The sequence below is a fragment of the Perca fluviatilis genome, chromosome 5 (genome assembly GCF_010015445.1).
Source record: "Perca fluviatilis chromosome 5, GENO_Pfluv_1.0, whole genome shotgun sequence".
Lineage (NCBI taxonomy): Eukaryota > Metazoa > Chordata > Actinopteri > Perciformes > Percidae > Perca > Perca fluviatilis.
This window is the reverse complement of record NC_053116.1, coordinates 43,710,739-43,726,145: the sequence shown is the minus strand read 5'-3', so window position 1 is coordinate 43,726,145 and position 15,407 is coordinate 43,710,739. Positions and strand designations below refer to the sequence as shown.

The window sequence follows — 15,407 nt, the reverse complement described above, 5'->3', positions numbered from 1 at the left end:
TGTTCCTAAAACAAAATTTTTTTTCCTTTAGGCCCCGAATGTCAGTTACTTCTTCATGAACCTTCAGATAATCTTTCCTTCTTCTCTTCCTGCAGGAAGTGTCTCTGTATAAACAGGAAGTGTCTCTGTATAACAGGAAGTGTCTCTGTATGAACAGGAAGTGTCTCTAGTGTCTCTGTATAACAGGAAGTGTCTCTGTATAACAGGAAGTGTCTCTGTATAAATCGAGCCAGCGGGAGAAACTGGGTCTGACCGTCTGCTACCGGACCGATGACGAAGACGATCTCGGGATTTATGTTGGAGAGGTGATGCTCAGACATCCTTTCATCTTTTCTTCCTCTTCAAATACGCCCTTTCCCTCCCTCCCTCTCTCTCTCCGTTCATTCTGCTGAAACCATTTACTTTATTTATTATTTATGTATTCATTTATTTGGTTCTTAATTCATGACCTCATTTATTTATCCATCTGTTCAATTGTTATCCAAGTGCTTTCTTTCCCTTTAACTCTCTTTTTCTCTCTTTAACTTTCTCTTTATCTTAAACTTTCTCTTTCCCTTTAACTTTTCTTTCTCTTTCTCTCTCTCTCTCTCTCTCTCTCTCTCTATATATATATATATATATATATATATATATATATATATATATATATAACTTTCTCTTTATCTTTCTCTGCATCTTTTCATCTTTAGGTAAATCCAAACAGCGTAGCAGCAAAGAACGGACGAATCAGAGAGGGAGACCGAATACTGCAGGTACACACAGTAGACACACAACAACATGTAACTAGACATTAAAGTGTTGTTAAGCATTAAGATTTGGGTTAGGTTCTTACACACTGAGCCCGAAAAGTACGCAGAGTAACGTGAGTTACATAAACTAGCAAAAACATGCTGAAACCAAAATAAGATCTCCATTTTCTTTCCCTTCATTGAGCCTTATCTTTGTATCTTCGTCCCCAGAGATTCAACCCTTTAAACTTTAACGAGCCCGTGGCTTCTCCTCGGGACAAGCTTTAGACCTTTTCTAACTGACCTTAAATCAATTAAAGTGTCTGAGTGATGAATGAAAAGTGAATGTTGACCTTCAGGGTTCACACTGAAACACAAACCTGTCCTCTGATAAATGAACCGGCTCTCTTAGGGTTAGAAAGAGTTTCTAAATGTATACCTGAACCCCCGGGACAGTCTCGGCCAATCAGAGAGAGCCGTCAGCAGCCCAGTTACTGCTGTCCTAAAAATAGACAGAGAGAGAGAGAGAGAGATAGATACAGATAATAGAGAGAGAGAGAGAGAGAGAGAGAGAGACGGAGACAATTGTCTCTGTACAGCTGTTTGTCAGACTGAAACCACCATACGATTATTGTTAGTGTACATGAAGATCATTTAATAATTCCATCTAAATCAACTCCTGTAACGCAGCAGAGATCCTGCATCTGTCCTTTCACAGTGCTTCACCGTCAAAGAAAATATAATGCAGTCGAGTAAATAAAGCAGTGATAAACACACTAAGAGAACAGACATAAGACACAAGTTTAAATCACAACAGATGGTTCAGCTGCTTTTTAAATTGACTTCCATTCAGAACCTTAGCGGCCTCCAAGTCTTAAAATGTGTCCGAGGGAAACTTTAAAACCCTGAGTGGCTCTGTAAGGGAGCACCAAGATATTAAATCCTAAACTCTCTGCTATGCTGAGCGAGCAGAGACACCGGGCTCTCTGATTGGCCCGTCAACTCAAACTGATGCAGGTAAGGGGCTAACTTTGGTTTATGGGGAAACAAAACTACATACTCCCCAAAATTGGATTCCCATTTCCTGCATTTCTACATAAGTTTAGGGACTATGGTGATACAAACCCCAGGAAATAATTAAGATAAGATAAACTTTACTGTTCCACAATGTGGAACATTTTTCTTGAGCTAAGCCCCATGTTGACCATAATGATAAATGATGCAAGAAAGAATAGTAGGCTGCTAATAAACTACGTATAAGAAAGAGATCTCTTACTTTCTTAAATAGGGGCCGATCACCGAGACTTATAAATAAAATAATATCAAACTAGTTATAAAAGTCCCCAGTGGAAATTGCACCTTAGCATGCAGGTAACCAATCAGCAGTCCAGCGAGAGAGAGGACACGGCTGGATAAAGATATATATATAAAATATATTTCCAAGTCCAGATGGCTGCCAGTGATGAAAGGAAACAGGATACTAAATAAAGCAGATATATTGTTGCTTCCAGGAAGTCCGAAACAGGAAAAGGAAAGAAAACAACTAAATAAACTGAAACTGAACATGCTTCTTGCTTACACTAAATAAAGGAATGAAGTAGCATCTAACAACACTCATGTACATGCAGTTTAAAAACCTTCAGAAATCTTTGTCGATTTGCACACACATCTCACACTTCTAAAACCCTCACAAATGCCATTTCAACTACTCCAAAACTATTTGTTCCTAAGCAAATTGTCACTGCCAAAGCATTAGTTGGTTGTTAACCAAAAATCTCCCAAATGAGGTGAGTAGAACTGGAAGTATTTGGGTACCAACATTTATTTAAAATAACTCCAACATTTTGTGTATGAGTCGTTACTTAGAGTTGATTATTTGATAGGATTGATTGAGTTTATTATAAATAACTCAGTATTAGTTTATAAAAGGAGTTGCAGTGGGAGTTTACTTAGGATTTTGACCTTTTTTATATAATGTTAAATCAATTTTGTTAACTTTGTCCCCCTGGGTGTGTGGACTCTCCTTCATAAGGCAGTTTGAAGATGAAAAACGAGAGAAAATAAATGTATCTTTTTTTTCTCGGCTCGTTATCCTCCAACCCCCACACTGAAACAGAGTCAGGGGGAAAAGGCAAAAGCTAAAGTTGTGGAAGGTGACAATAATAGCCCAGCAGCACCTGGCATTGCCATGGTTACCGGGCACTGGATGAATGATGTCAGCAGCGGTTCCCATGACAGCCGTCGCCACAGAGATAAAAACCTACTGGACAGCTGTGGCCTCTCCCAAAAACGTGGGACACGGTTCAAACAGAATCAGGCTTCCTGCGAGTCACAGGACGAGTTTTAAAATCCTACTGCTGGTCTACAAAGCTGAATGTTGGTGGAACAGTTATTAGTTTTCTTATGAAGCATCTGGGACTGTCTTCTCCCAAAAAAACGCTCCCATAGGTCAGTAGTTATGATGTGAGTAGTCTGGCTTTACGAGACCCTCCTCCAAAGTGCGCTGGAGGAAGGTCTGGCTACTCCACACGGCATTCGGGATGGGAAGAAAACGTGTTCTGGTTTATTGACATTTCTTTAAACCAATCACAATCATCATGGGCGGTGCTAAGCTCCGGACGGAGCCACGGTACCTCTGCTAAATAGTCTCAGGAAGGAACTGGTTTTGGTGGAACATGTGTACGTTCAAAAGTAGTTTTAGTCGTGCAATAGAAAACTCAGATTGGACAGATAGTCTAGCTAGCTGTCTGGATTTACCCTGCAGAGATTCAATTCAATTCAATTCAATTTTATTTATACTATCAAATCATAACAAGAGTTATCTCAAAACACTTTACAGATAGAGTAGGTCTAGACCACACTATAATTTACAAAGATCCAACAATTCCAGTAATTCCCCCAAGAGCAAGCATTTAGTGCAACAGTAATGTGGAACAATGGCCAGAAATAGTAGTTGTACACTGCAGGGCGTTACAGGACGTAGCATGGCACAGCAGAGCATGGCAGGACGTAGCAGGACGAAAGAGATCTGAGGAGCAGTTAACCATAGTCCTCATAAATTCAGCGGAGGTTAGAATGCCAACACAAAGAAAGAGGAAGGTAACAGACATCCGGCCTAAATGAGTGAAATCTGGCGGCTTTTCCGGTGGCAACGGAGCAATCCCGGAAGTTGAACGTTGTGGATATAGACTATGACGGGAGCAAAGCAGGAAGTAAGGTGAGGAAGTAGAAGAGTGCCAAATGTCCTGGAAAGGAGACAAGTTGGGTCAAACAAATCTACCATTATAACTATCCTTTGTCTCTTAAAAGACTAAGGACAGTTTGTCTTTTGCTGTTTTGCTGTTTGTAAAACTTTCCTCCGCTCCGTTAACGGCTAGCTATTTGTTGCGCTAACGGCTAGTTAGCCTGTCTGCTATCGGGGAGGTGACACGGATCCCTCAGGATTTTTGCCTCCTTGGAATTCTATTCTATATTTTGGCAGCAGTGATGGACTATCCACAGCTTGCTAACACAAGCAGGAGCATCTGTGAGTGTTGACTTGTGAAGTGCAAGTGAAGAAGGATCGGTTTTTGGAGAGGGCCTCCGTCAACGTTGCTACTAGCTAACTAGCAAGCTACACGATGCCCCCCCCCTCAGCTGTACACCTGGCTGTGACTTGTGCCTCCTGTTCAGCCAGAAGATAGTGATATTTGAAGCCAGAATAGCGACTCTCCACCAGATCAAGGTACAGAACAGTTCCTCGACACCATTATCATTGGAAGTACCCCTCACACACACACTAATGTCGGATGTCTTGATTCCAGTCTGCCTCCAGAAACTCTCATCACCACCCTGATGGGCACAGGAAAACGGATCGTCATCTCTGGGCCTCTACCTACCTACAGATAGGGTGCTGAGAGATGGTCCAGACTGTTCTGGCTCCACACCTGGCTGAAACTCCACTGAGCTTCCCTAAGCATTCCCTATGTCAACAACTTTGACTTGTTCTGGGAGAGGCCCAGCCTGCTGAAGCATGATGGTCTACACCCAAACTGACATGGAGCCAGGCTGCTATCTGACAACATAATGACCACACTGAGGTATTGACATTTTGTAGAACATATCACAGATTCATGCACCCCAGGTATTGATCCTAATTGCACCTTACAAGTGGATGGATCTGAAAATGTTTTCTACAGGGTAACATGTAGTACTACTACTATTCCACTTATAATCAACAATAGGCCATACAAAGTGGTGAATCCCCTAAGTAATAAGAAATTGACTGCAAACAGTCAATTTAGCATAGCATCCAAAAAATGAGACGGTGTCTGTTCCTCGACTCAGATCAGTTAACTCAAAGGTAACCAAAAGAGGGGCAATACATAACAACCTAATTGGAATTAAAACTACCACTGCAATGATAGAACAGGATAGGAAAATTAGATGTGGACTATTAAATATCAGATCTCTGTCTTCTAAAGCAGTACTAGTAAACGATTTGATATCAGAAAATCAAATTGATCTATTCTGTCTTACTGAAACATGGCTGGGCCATGAAGAATATATTTGTTGTTGTCTACCGAGCTCCAGGTCCATATTCAGATTTTTTATCGGAATTCTCTGAGTTTCTATTATATGTAGTCCTTAAATCAGACAAAGTACTTATTGTAGGTGATTTTAATATCCATATGGACGTTGACAACGACAGCCTTAGTATTGGTTTCAACTCATTACTAAATTCAATTGGTTTCAGTCCAGCCCAGTCTCATGGAAGTTCGTGTAAATGTTATTTGAATCTATTGATACGTGTTCACGGAGACGTTTTTGTCGTTTTTTACGTGTTGGACAACACGAAAATGTGAACTAATGTATTTCAATGGGAAGCATATTTCGTGGCCACAGCACGAAATTGTAGGGAGTAATATAAAAAGCCGAAAATCCACGTAGGGAGGTTGGTCGGGGTGGTGGATGGGTCAAACAACACAGGACTTTCACCCGGGCGAGCGGGGATCGCGTCCCGTTTGCGGCGCTTTGTTTCCCGGGGATGGCATCCCTGCGTGTGGCGTTTTGTCCCGCGTGTTACTGTGGCGCGTCTCCCGTCAAACAACACAGGACTTTCACCCGGGCGAGCGGGGATTGCGTCCCGTTTGCGGCGCTTTGTTTCCCGGGGATGGCGTCCCTGCGTGTGGCGTTTTGTCCCGCGTGTTACTGTGGCGCGTCTCCCGGCGTTTAAGAGCCCCTTTCCCGCGTTTAAAGGCCCTTTCCCCGGCGTTTAAGACGCCCCTTTCCCCGGCGTTTAAAGCCCCTTTCCCGTAAGTTTTTCCTAAACCCAACCTCCGCCATCCCGTTATTGTGGGCGTCCCCAGCGCGGGCGCGCCTCGGGCCGTCGCCGCGCCTCCCGGCTTATGGGCGTCCTTTTCGGCCGCCTCGGCGAGTCCCCAGCAGGGCCGCCTGGGGGCTACTCGGCTTATGGAGCGACCGCACCGGCCCTCCCGCTCCTTTCCCGAGAAAATAATGTGACATTTACACGTAAAAAATAACGTGACAGTTACACGTAAAAAATAATGTGACAGTTACACGTAAAAAACGAGAAAAACGTCTCCGTGAACACGTATCATTAGATTAAGAACAACGTGTACATTTACACGAACTGCCGTGAGACAGGGTTGTTCAGTCAGAGTGTGCATAAGGCCACCCACTGTTTTAACCACACCCTCGACCTGGTGCTGGCATATGGCATCAAAATTGAAGATGCAATAGTATTCCCACAGAATCCTTTATTATCAGACCACTTCTTAATAACTTTTGAATTCTTAATACCCGACTATACGAAATTAGATAAAAGATTCTACACTAGATGCCTATCTGACAGTGCTATAGCTAAATTTAAGGAAGATATTTCAACAGCACTAAACTCAATACCGTGCTTTAATAAAACAGAGGACCTTTATGTTAACTTTAGTCCGTCCCAAATTGATAATTGTGTAGATGGTGCTACTGCCTGCCTGTGGACTACTTTAGACTCTGTTGCTCCCCTCAAAAAGAAGATGATGAAGCAAAGGAAACTACCACCTTGGTATAACTCCCAAACTCGTAAATTAAAACAAATCTCGCGAAAACTCGAAAGTAAATGGCGTTCCACCAAACTGGAAGCATCTCATTTAGATTGGCAAGATAGTCTGAAAACCTATAGGAAGGCCCTAAGAAAGGCCAGATCAGACTATTACTCATCACTAATAGAAGAAAATAAGAACAACCCAAGGTTCCTTTTCAGCACTGTAGCCAGGCTGACAGATAGCCACAGCTCTACTGAGCCTTCGATTCCGATAGCTCTGAGTAGTGATGACTTCATGAGCTTCTTTAATGATAAAATTAAAACAATTAGAAATACTATTCATCACCTCTTGCCCTCAACCTCTAACGGTTCACCTTTAAACAACAGACTGCTAGAAAGAACGACAAGACCTGTCATATACTTAAACTGCTTTTATCTTATAGACCTTCAACAACTAATGTCAAAGGTCTCTTCAGCTAAGCCATCTACCTTTCTCTTAGACCCCATCCCAACGAGGCTACTTAAAAAAGCGTTACCGTGGTTAACACTTTGACATTACGTTATTAGATATGATCAATATGTCTCTATTAACAGGTTATGTACTGCAGTCATTTAAAGTAGCTGTGATAAAACCTCTTCCGAAAAAACCCACCCTCGATGCTGAGGTCTTAGCCAACTATAGACCTATATCTAACCTTCCCTTTCTATTCTATGTGATTTTCTACATAGCAATAGTTTATTTGAGGACTTTCAGTCAGAATTTAGAATGCATCATAGCACAGAGACGGCACTGGTGAAAATTACAAACAACCTTCTAACTGCTTCAGACAAAGGACTTCGCTCTGTACTTGTCTTACTAGATCTTAGTGCTGCATTCGACACTATCGACCATACCATCCTGTTACAGAGATTGGAACATTTAGTTGGCATTAAAGGAATTGCACTAAGCTGGTTTAAGTCCTATTTCTCTGACCGATCTCAATTTGTTAATGTTAAAAATAAATCCTCCAGGTACGCTAAAGTTAGCCATGGCGTTCCACAAGGCTCAGTGCTTGGACCAATTCTATTCTCTTTATATATGCTTCCTCTTGGCAATATTATTAGGAAACACTATTAAATTTCACTGTTATGTGGAAGACACCCAATTATACTTATCAATCAAGCCAGACAAAACCAGTCAGTTAGCTAAACTTCAAGTATGCATTAAAGATATAAAATCATGGATGACCTACAATTTTTTGATGTTAAACTCAAACAAAACTGATGTTATTGTGCTGGGCCCTAAACACCTCTGAACCTCATTAGCCGAAGATATAATTACTCTAGATTGCATTGCCCTGGCCTCCAGCACTACTGTCAGAAATCTAGGACTTATTTTTGATCAGGATATATCCTTTAACGCCCACTTAAAACAAACCTCTAGAACAGCCTTTTTTCACCTTCGTAATATTGCCAAAATTAGGAACATCCTGTCTCAAAACAATGCTGAAAAACTACTCCATGCATTTGTTACTTCCAGGCTGGACTATTGTAATTCCCTATTATCAGGATGCTCAAATAAAACCCTTAAGACTCTCTAGCTGATCCAGAATGCTGCAGCGTGTGTTCTCACAAAGAGATCGTATTTCTCCTGTATTAACTTCTCTGCATTGACTTCCTGTAAAATCCAGGATTGAATTTAAAATCCTTCTTCTGACCTACAAAGCTCTAAATGATCAAGCACCTTCATATCTTGAAGAGCTCATATTACCTTATTGTCCCACTAGAACACTGCGCTCCCAGAATGCAGAGTTACTTGTGGTTCCTAGAGTCTCTAAAAGTAGAATGGGAGCCAGAGCTTTCAGCTACCAGGCTGCGGAACCAGCTCCCAATCTGGATTTGGGGGGCAGACACCATCACCACTTTTAAGAGTAAACTTAAAACTCTCCTCTTCGATAAAGCCTATAGTTAGGGAGTGAGGAGTTGCAGCGTTCGACTATACCGGCGGGGAGCATGTGTATCAACAGTCATGATGCACCCCCTCCCTATCTCTGCTTCTCTTCATAGAAAGCTTACTATATTTAGGCTATGAGGAGTTGCAGTGTTCGCCTAGACCGGCGGGGGTGGGTTTGTAGCCACAGTCATGGCGCACCCCACCCTATCTCTGCTTCTCCCCATAGAAAGCTTACATATACTTAGGGAGTAAGGAGTCGCAGCGTTAGCCTAGACCGGCGGGGGAAGGTGTGTAGCCACAATCATGGAACACAGCCTCCCTATCTCCCCTTCTCTGCAGCTCTTAGTTATGCGGTTATAGTTCTAGACTACCGGGGTACCTCCTTTGACACACTGAGCTTCTCTCTCCTCTCTCTTTCCATCTGTGTGTATCCATGTCCCCCGTAATGCTTGTTACTAACCTAGCTCCGGGGAGCTTATTCCCCAGAGTCCTTATGTTCTTTTTCCACCCAGCATGTTTCCTTGGATCAGGATGGCACCTACATCATGATGGCAGCTGTCGCCGTGGTCCTGCTCTACGCCCTGCTGTGCCCTTTTACACCCTGCTACGCTCTGCAATGCCCGGCTTCGACTTGCTATGTCCAACGCCCTGCCATGCCTTGTTACGCCCTGCTGTGCTCTACGACACCATGAACTATTACAACTACGACTTCTAGTCATTAGCTTTATTGTGACTATTATTGCCATTGTTCATCACATCCCCAACTGGCACCGTCAGACACCGCCTACCAAAAGCCTGGGTCTGTCCCAGGTTTCTTCCTAAAAGGGAGTTTTTCCTTGCCACTGTCGCATTTATGCATTCATGCATGCTCTTGGGGGAATCACTGGAATTGTTGGGTCCTTGTAAATTATAGAGTGTGGTCTAGACCTACTCTATATGTAAAGTGTCCTGAGATAACTCCTGTTATGATTTGACACTATAAATAAAATTGAATTGAATTAAAAGTACTTTTATTGTTGCAATGTGTTTCTCTGCCTCTGTAACACACTTTCAGTTGTGTTGTTTATGAATTGTGCTGAAATAAACTCTTCTTGTGGTATGTGTCGTCCCGTTGGCTATGTGCTGAGTGTGTGTGTTATCGATTATGAGCTACACTAAAACAGAGAAGGTGAACAGGAACCTGGGTTAGTTTGCCTGGAAAACATTTGGCTAGGGCAAAATCTGGTTGCCTGGTAACTTTAAAATCTAGTCGCCATGTTGGCTGGTGATCAAAATTGGATAAAAACAGAGTGAGGGTTTGTATTTCTTCTTCTATCTGTAAATCAGGCTATGAAACTCACATTTTATACAGTATGTATGATCTGACTTTTGGTAATGAATATAAAGTAAGCGATATCAACTCTCTTCTCTAGATTAATGGCGTAGATATCCAGAACAGAGAGGAAGCCGTCACCATTCTGACCAGAGAGGACATCAACTTCTCTCTGCTGCTGGCCCGGCCGGACACAGAGGTGATGTTTCAGCTGACAACACACTTAAACTGTCTAATACTAACACACAGCACACTTAAACTGTCTGATACTACACACACACAACACACTTAAACTGTCTGATGCTAACATACACACAACACACTTAAACTCTCTGATGCTAACGCGCACACAACACACATAAACTGTCTGATAATAATAATAATAATAATAATAATAATAATAATAATAATAAGTTTATTTGATATAGCACCTTTCACAGACAGAGTCACAAAGTGCTTCACATGATAAACATTTGTACAAAACATAGTAAGTTATACAACTAAAAAGACTAAAAGACTAAAAGCAATCAATAAAAGACAAAATTTTACATACATGAATCAAAAGCAAATTTAAACAAGTGCGTCTTCAGCTGCTTTTTAAAAGCTTCAACAGAGACTGCAGAACGCAAAACAATAGGAAGAGCATTCCACAGGTTTGGAGCCACCGCTTCAAAGGAACGGTCACCTCTAGTCTTTAAACGGGTGCGTGGGACAACCAGTAATCCCTGGTTAGACAGAGATATATGCCGGAGCCTGACCATGCAAAGCTTTATAAGTCAGAACCAAAACTTTAAATTTGATCCTGAAGTTAATCGGAAGCCAATGTAATGAGTATAAAATCGGAGTGATGTGCGACATCCTGCTAGACCTGGTTAGCAGCCTTGCAGCAGAATTCTGGACTAGGTGTAAATGGTCCTGGGACGATTTGCTGAGACAGGTGAAAATAGAGTTGCAGTAATCAAACAGAGATGAAATAAAAGCATTAATGATCATCTCAAGCTCAGAATGTGAAACAGCTCCTCTAATTTTGGCAATGTTTCTTAATTGAAAGAAACGTGTGCGTGTCAGAGATTTTATATGTTGATCCAAGTACATGTTATTATCAAATATTACACCAAGATTTTTCAGTTTGGACTGAACAGCTGAGGACAAGGAGCCCAGCAGTTGACTAATCTTGGAAGCTATAGTGTCCGGAGCAACAATAAGGACTTCGGTCTTATTTTCACTGAGCTGTAGAAAGTTGTTTGCGAGCCAATCCTTAATCAAATTGAAACATGTAAGCAAATTCAACACTTTGTCAGTGTCTTCTGGCTCAAAAGAGACATACAGCTGGATGTCATCTGCATAGAAGTGATAAGAAATATCTCCAACTTGGCTAATTGTATGTCCCAGGGGGAGCATGTACAATGCAAATAAAAGCGGACCTAACACAGAACCCTGCGGCACCCCACAGGAAAGGGCTGCAGTTTCTGAGGAATAGGGACCAAGATACACAGAAATACTTCTGTTTGATAGATAGGAGGTGAACCAATCCAGGGCGCTTCCTGAGATGCCAACCCAATGCTTAAGTCTTTCAAGCATGATGTTATGATCCACTGTATCGAAAGCGGCACTAAGATCCAGCAGCACCAAAACAGAGCATTGTTCCTTGTCAGAGGACATTAATAAATCGTTGGACACTCTTAGAAGAGCGGTTTCAGTTGAGGGTTTCTGACGGAAACCAGATTGAAATTTGTCTAAAATGTTGTGTGCATTCAGGACAGCAGTGAGCTGTTTAGCAAAAACTTTTTCTAAAATTTTGGAGATAAAAGGCATTTTCGAAATAGGCCTATAATTTTCTGGGAGTGATGTATCCAAGTTGGTTTTCTTTAAAAGTGGCTGAACATTTGCATGTTTAAAATATGAAGGGACACAACCAGATTGCAGAGAGCTGTTGAGTATAGCGAGAACCCAAGTACTCACAGACCCAAGAACATTTTTAAATAATGAAGTTGGTATAATATTTCCTGGGCTCGAGGAAGATTTCATACTGCTAACCAGATCAGTGAGTTCTTGTAGCGAGATTGGAGCAAAATGGTTCATGATTGGTGGCCGGATTGAGTGAGCCGAAAATGGAGTAGTCGAAGGGATAATGCCATTTTTGACATCACTGATTTTCTTTACAAAGAACTTGAGAAAGTCACTGCAGTCCTTATTTGAAAAAATGGCACTTCAGGGGGAGCAGGACTGACAATATTGTTGATGGTTTCAAAAAGGACTTTAGGGTTTTGTTTACTGGATGAAATAAGATTAGCAAAATAAGTTGTTCTCGCCTCCTTGACCATGTTGTTGTATTCAGTTAAGAGGTCCATGTAATATAGTTGGTGAACATGAAGCTTGTGTAGCACATGTGGTCAGGGCGTGAAGAGAAGGACAACCACAGCTGATGATTTTTGAAGATTTATTCTGCAGAAGACAATAAAACATTGATTGCTTCTGGTCTCCTCTATCTGCACCTCTGCTCCTCAGCAATATAGAACGGTATTGTGACAGGGTGACACAAGCTATCGTATTAGCTTAAAGGCAATAAATAGTAAAGGGTCACAACACAATTCTCAGAGAAAACAACAAAATAGCACAGCAGCACTTCACACACAACCTACCTCAGCAATATAGAACGGTATTGTGAGGAGAAGACGGAAGCTACGGCAATTTCGGAGGTACAAAAAAGGCGCAATGAGGAACAACATCTCCGCCGGGAAACAATAGCATTTGGTAAATAAAATAAACTCAATAAAATAAAATTCACAAATACCCAACAAATCATTGAATAATGATTAAAATGATTACAATTAAATTAAACATAAATTGGAAATTAGAATTAATGAAGTGCATTTTTAACTCCGTTACACCCACCCCCACTGAATTTTATCAAAATGAGCTCCAGCTACACAACATGCACTAATCAAAACACAACAAATTCACAATTCACAAGGGTCAGTAACAAGAAGACCAACATCAAATGTATCCCATTAGGATGAAGTGGTATGAGAGCAGGCTTATCTCCCAATCCAACAACTGGCAACAGGGTGCCGTTTTACACCCCACACGACCCCAAAACATAGCGTTGTGTAGGCCCACCACAGAATAAAATAAAAATAAACTCTGTTAAAAAATAAACACTGTTACAGGCTTGAGCAGGCGACCAAATCTTGACCTGACCTGTGTCTGTGTATCAGTGTTTACAGAGGGCATAGGTCTAGTCTTGTTAACAGTGTGCAGAGTGTCTGACGTCCTGTCGGTCTGCGTCATAGTGTCAAGAGTAGGGCCCGGCTGTCCCACATGTGCTTGAACGTCCACAGCAGTCGCAAGGCTAAAGTCACTGGGCGCAGACTGCGTAGTGGAAATGTCCCCAGGTGAGATAGAGGCGGCCTGGGAGTCGGAAGTCACACTCGTCATATCAGCAGCATCCACCTCAGGCAGACTCGGTACAGACAACTGTGTAATCCATTCAAAAGTCCTCCCCTCAGAGTTGACAGGTTCTGGGTCAGTCAAGTGGTTCCGTCCTTCTCCCGCCGACACAGGTGAGTGCCTGCCACATTCAGTATCAAGGCCTTCACTAGCCGCACAAAGAGAGTCGCCCACTCTCCCAAGCAGGGCTTCCTTCGCCTCCCCCACATCATCACTTCCTGGAGCAGAGGAGGTCGTAGCAGGCACGGATGAGGTAAGATCAGACATGTCACGAGCATCCCTCACAGGGAAGAAATTTGCCAGCAGAAGCAGGTTCCTGTGGACCACCTTCTCCCTCCCGGTGAGAGTATCACAGATCCTGTAGGTGTGCGTCTCCTCATTCACGTCGACCACAGTGTAGACGGTCGAGTCCCATCGGTCAGCAAGTTTTCTCTTCCCTCTTTCTGTCCTGTTGGCCACAAGCACTCTGTCACCAAGGCCAATCTTAGATTCCTTCACTTTCCTGTTGTAGAGTTGGGCATGCCTGTCCTGCTCCTTTGCCGCGTGATCCTGGGCGATCACCATTGCTTCTTTCAGATCATTAGCAAGACATGCCACATACTTATCGTAGCTCGTCACATCCACAGAGTCATGGAGGACAGTACGAAAGAGGACATCAACATGAGGTAAAAGGGGGGATAGCCCGTTGTCTCATGGGCTGCACAGTTGTACATGAAAGTCAGAGTCTGTAAGCGTCGTGGCCAGTCAGCTTTCTCTCCAAGAGGCAATGCACGGATCATACCACCCAAGGTCCGGTTGAAACGTTCCACACTCCCATTTCCCATTGGATGGTAGGGGGTTGTGTGTGACTTCCTGACACCTGAAACCCGAAGGAGCTCACTTATCAGTTGACTTTCAAAATTGGCACCTTGGTCGCTATGGATCCTTTCTGGAAATACAAAGACGCAAAAGTGCCGGTCCCACAGAACCCTCGCCACCTGCTTAGCTGTCTGGTCCTTGCATGGAAACGCCTGAGCCATCCTCGTGAAATGGTCAGTTATAACCAAAACATCAACAGACTTGTTTCTGGAGTCTTCAGCTGACCAAAAGTCAATACAGACTAATTCCAGAGGCCTGCTTGTAATTATGTTCTCCAGGGGAGCCCTTCCCTCAGGCTCGACTGTCTTGCTGACGATGCATCGCTGACAATGACGGACATAGTCCCTCACATCTCTGTCAAGGCTTGGCCAGAAGAATCTCTGTCTCGCCAGGCTGAGGCTCCTAGACTGAGCTTGATGTCCGGCTATGTCGTGAATTCCCTGCAGAACCTCAGATTTGAGTGAGTCAGGGAAAACATACTGGAAGCGCTTTGCCTTGGTCTTCTGGTGCCTTGAAATCCTGTAGAGCACACCATTGCTCACAGTGAGTCTATCCCAGTGCTTCAAGTATCTTGTGACAGAGACAGACTCCTTAGATCTTTCTCTCCTAGAGGGTCTCCGGTGTCTCTCAATATATGACAGAACACAAGCAAGAGTCTTATCCTCTAACTGCTTAGTGCGGAGGTCCTTTTCGGTGTAGGCAGGTAAGGCGTCCTGTCAAGGCGGAACCAACTGAGGTAGGCACTGCAAAACTTCCACGGCACGGAGTCTCGGGCCAGCAGACTGAGCGTGCATGTGAAGCGGACTGCATGTGGACGGGGCATTGTCACTCACTGGAGAGGGTTTCTTGTGGCCACTAGATGACCGAAAGGCATTTTGGACAGAAGCGCTAGACATATCCCTGACCGCACTCAGAAGACCTGCATAAGGTTCAGCAAGCAGTCTGTGGCCAACACTCTCCTTGACAAATGGGACACGACTCAGAGCATCAGCTACAATGTTCTGTTGCCCTGGGATGTACTTGATATCAAAGTCATAACTGGCCAACTTGGCTACCTAGCGCTGCTCACAACAGTCTAGCTTTGGCTTC

The 15,407-nt window shown here is 43.1% G+C and overlaps 1 protein-coding gene across 3 annotated transcripts in view; it reads left to right on the top strand.

The window, feature by feature from the left end:
* The window catches only part of LOC120559649 (PDZ domain-containing protein 4-like), a 72,359-nt gene that overhangs the window by 34,353 nt on the left and 22,599 nt on the right, over nt 1-15,407 (top strand). For 2 of the 3 annotated variants that reach the window (XM_039801537.1, XM_039801536.1), the window contains exons 6-8: nt 207-305; nt 690-752; nt 10,111-10,209. In XM_039801537.1, coding sequence (XP_039657471.1) covers nt 207-305; nt 690-752; nt 10,111-10,209 — 261 coding nt within the window. The remainder of the gene's footprint in view (nt 1-206; nt 306-689; nt 753-10,110; nt 10,210-15,407) is intronic. The other variant, XM_039801538.1, reaches the window with a different exon arrangement.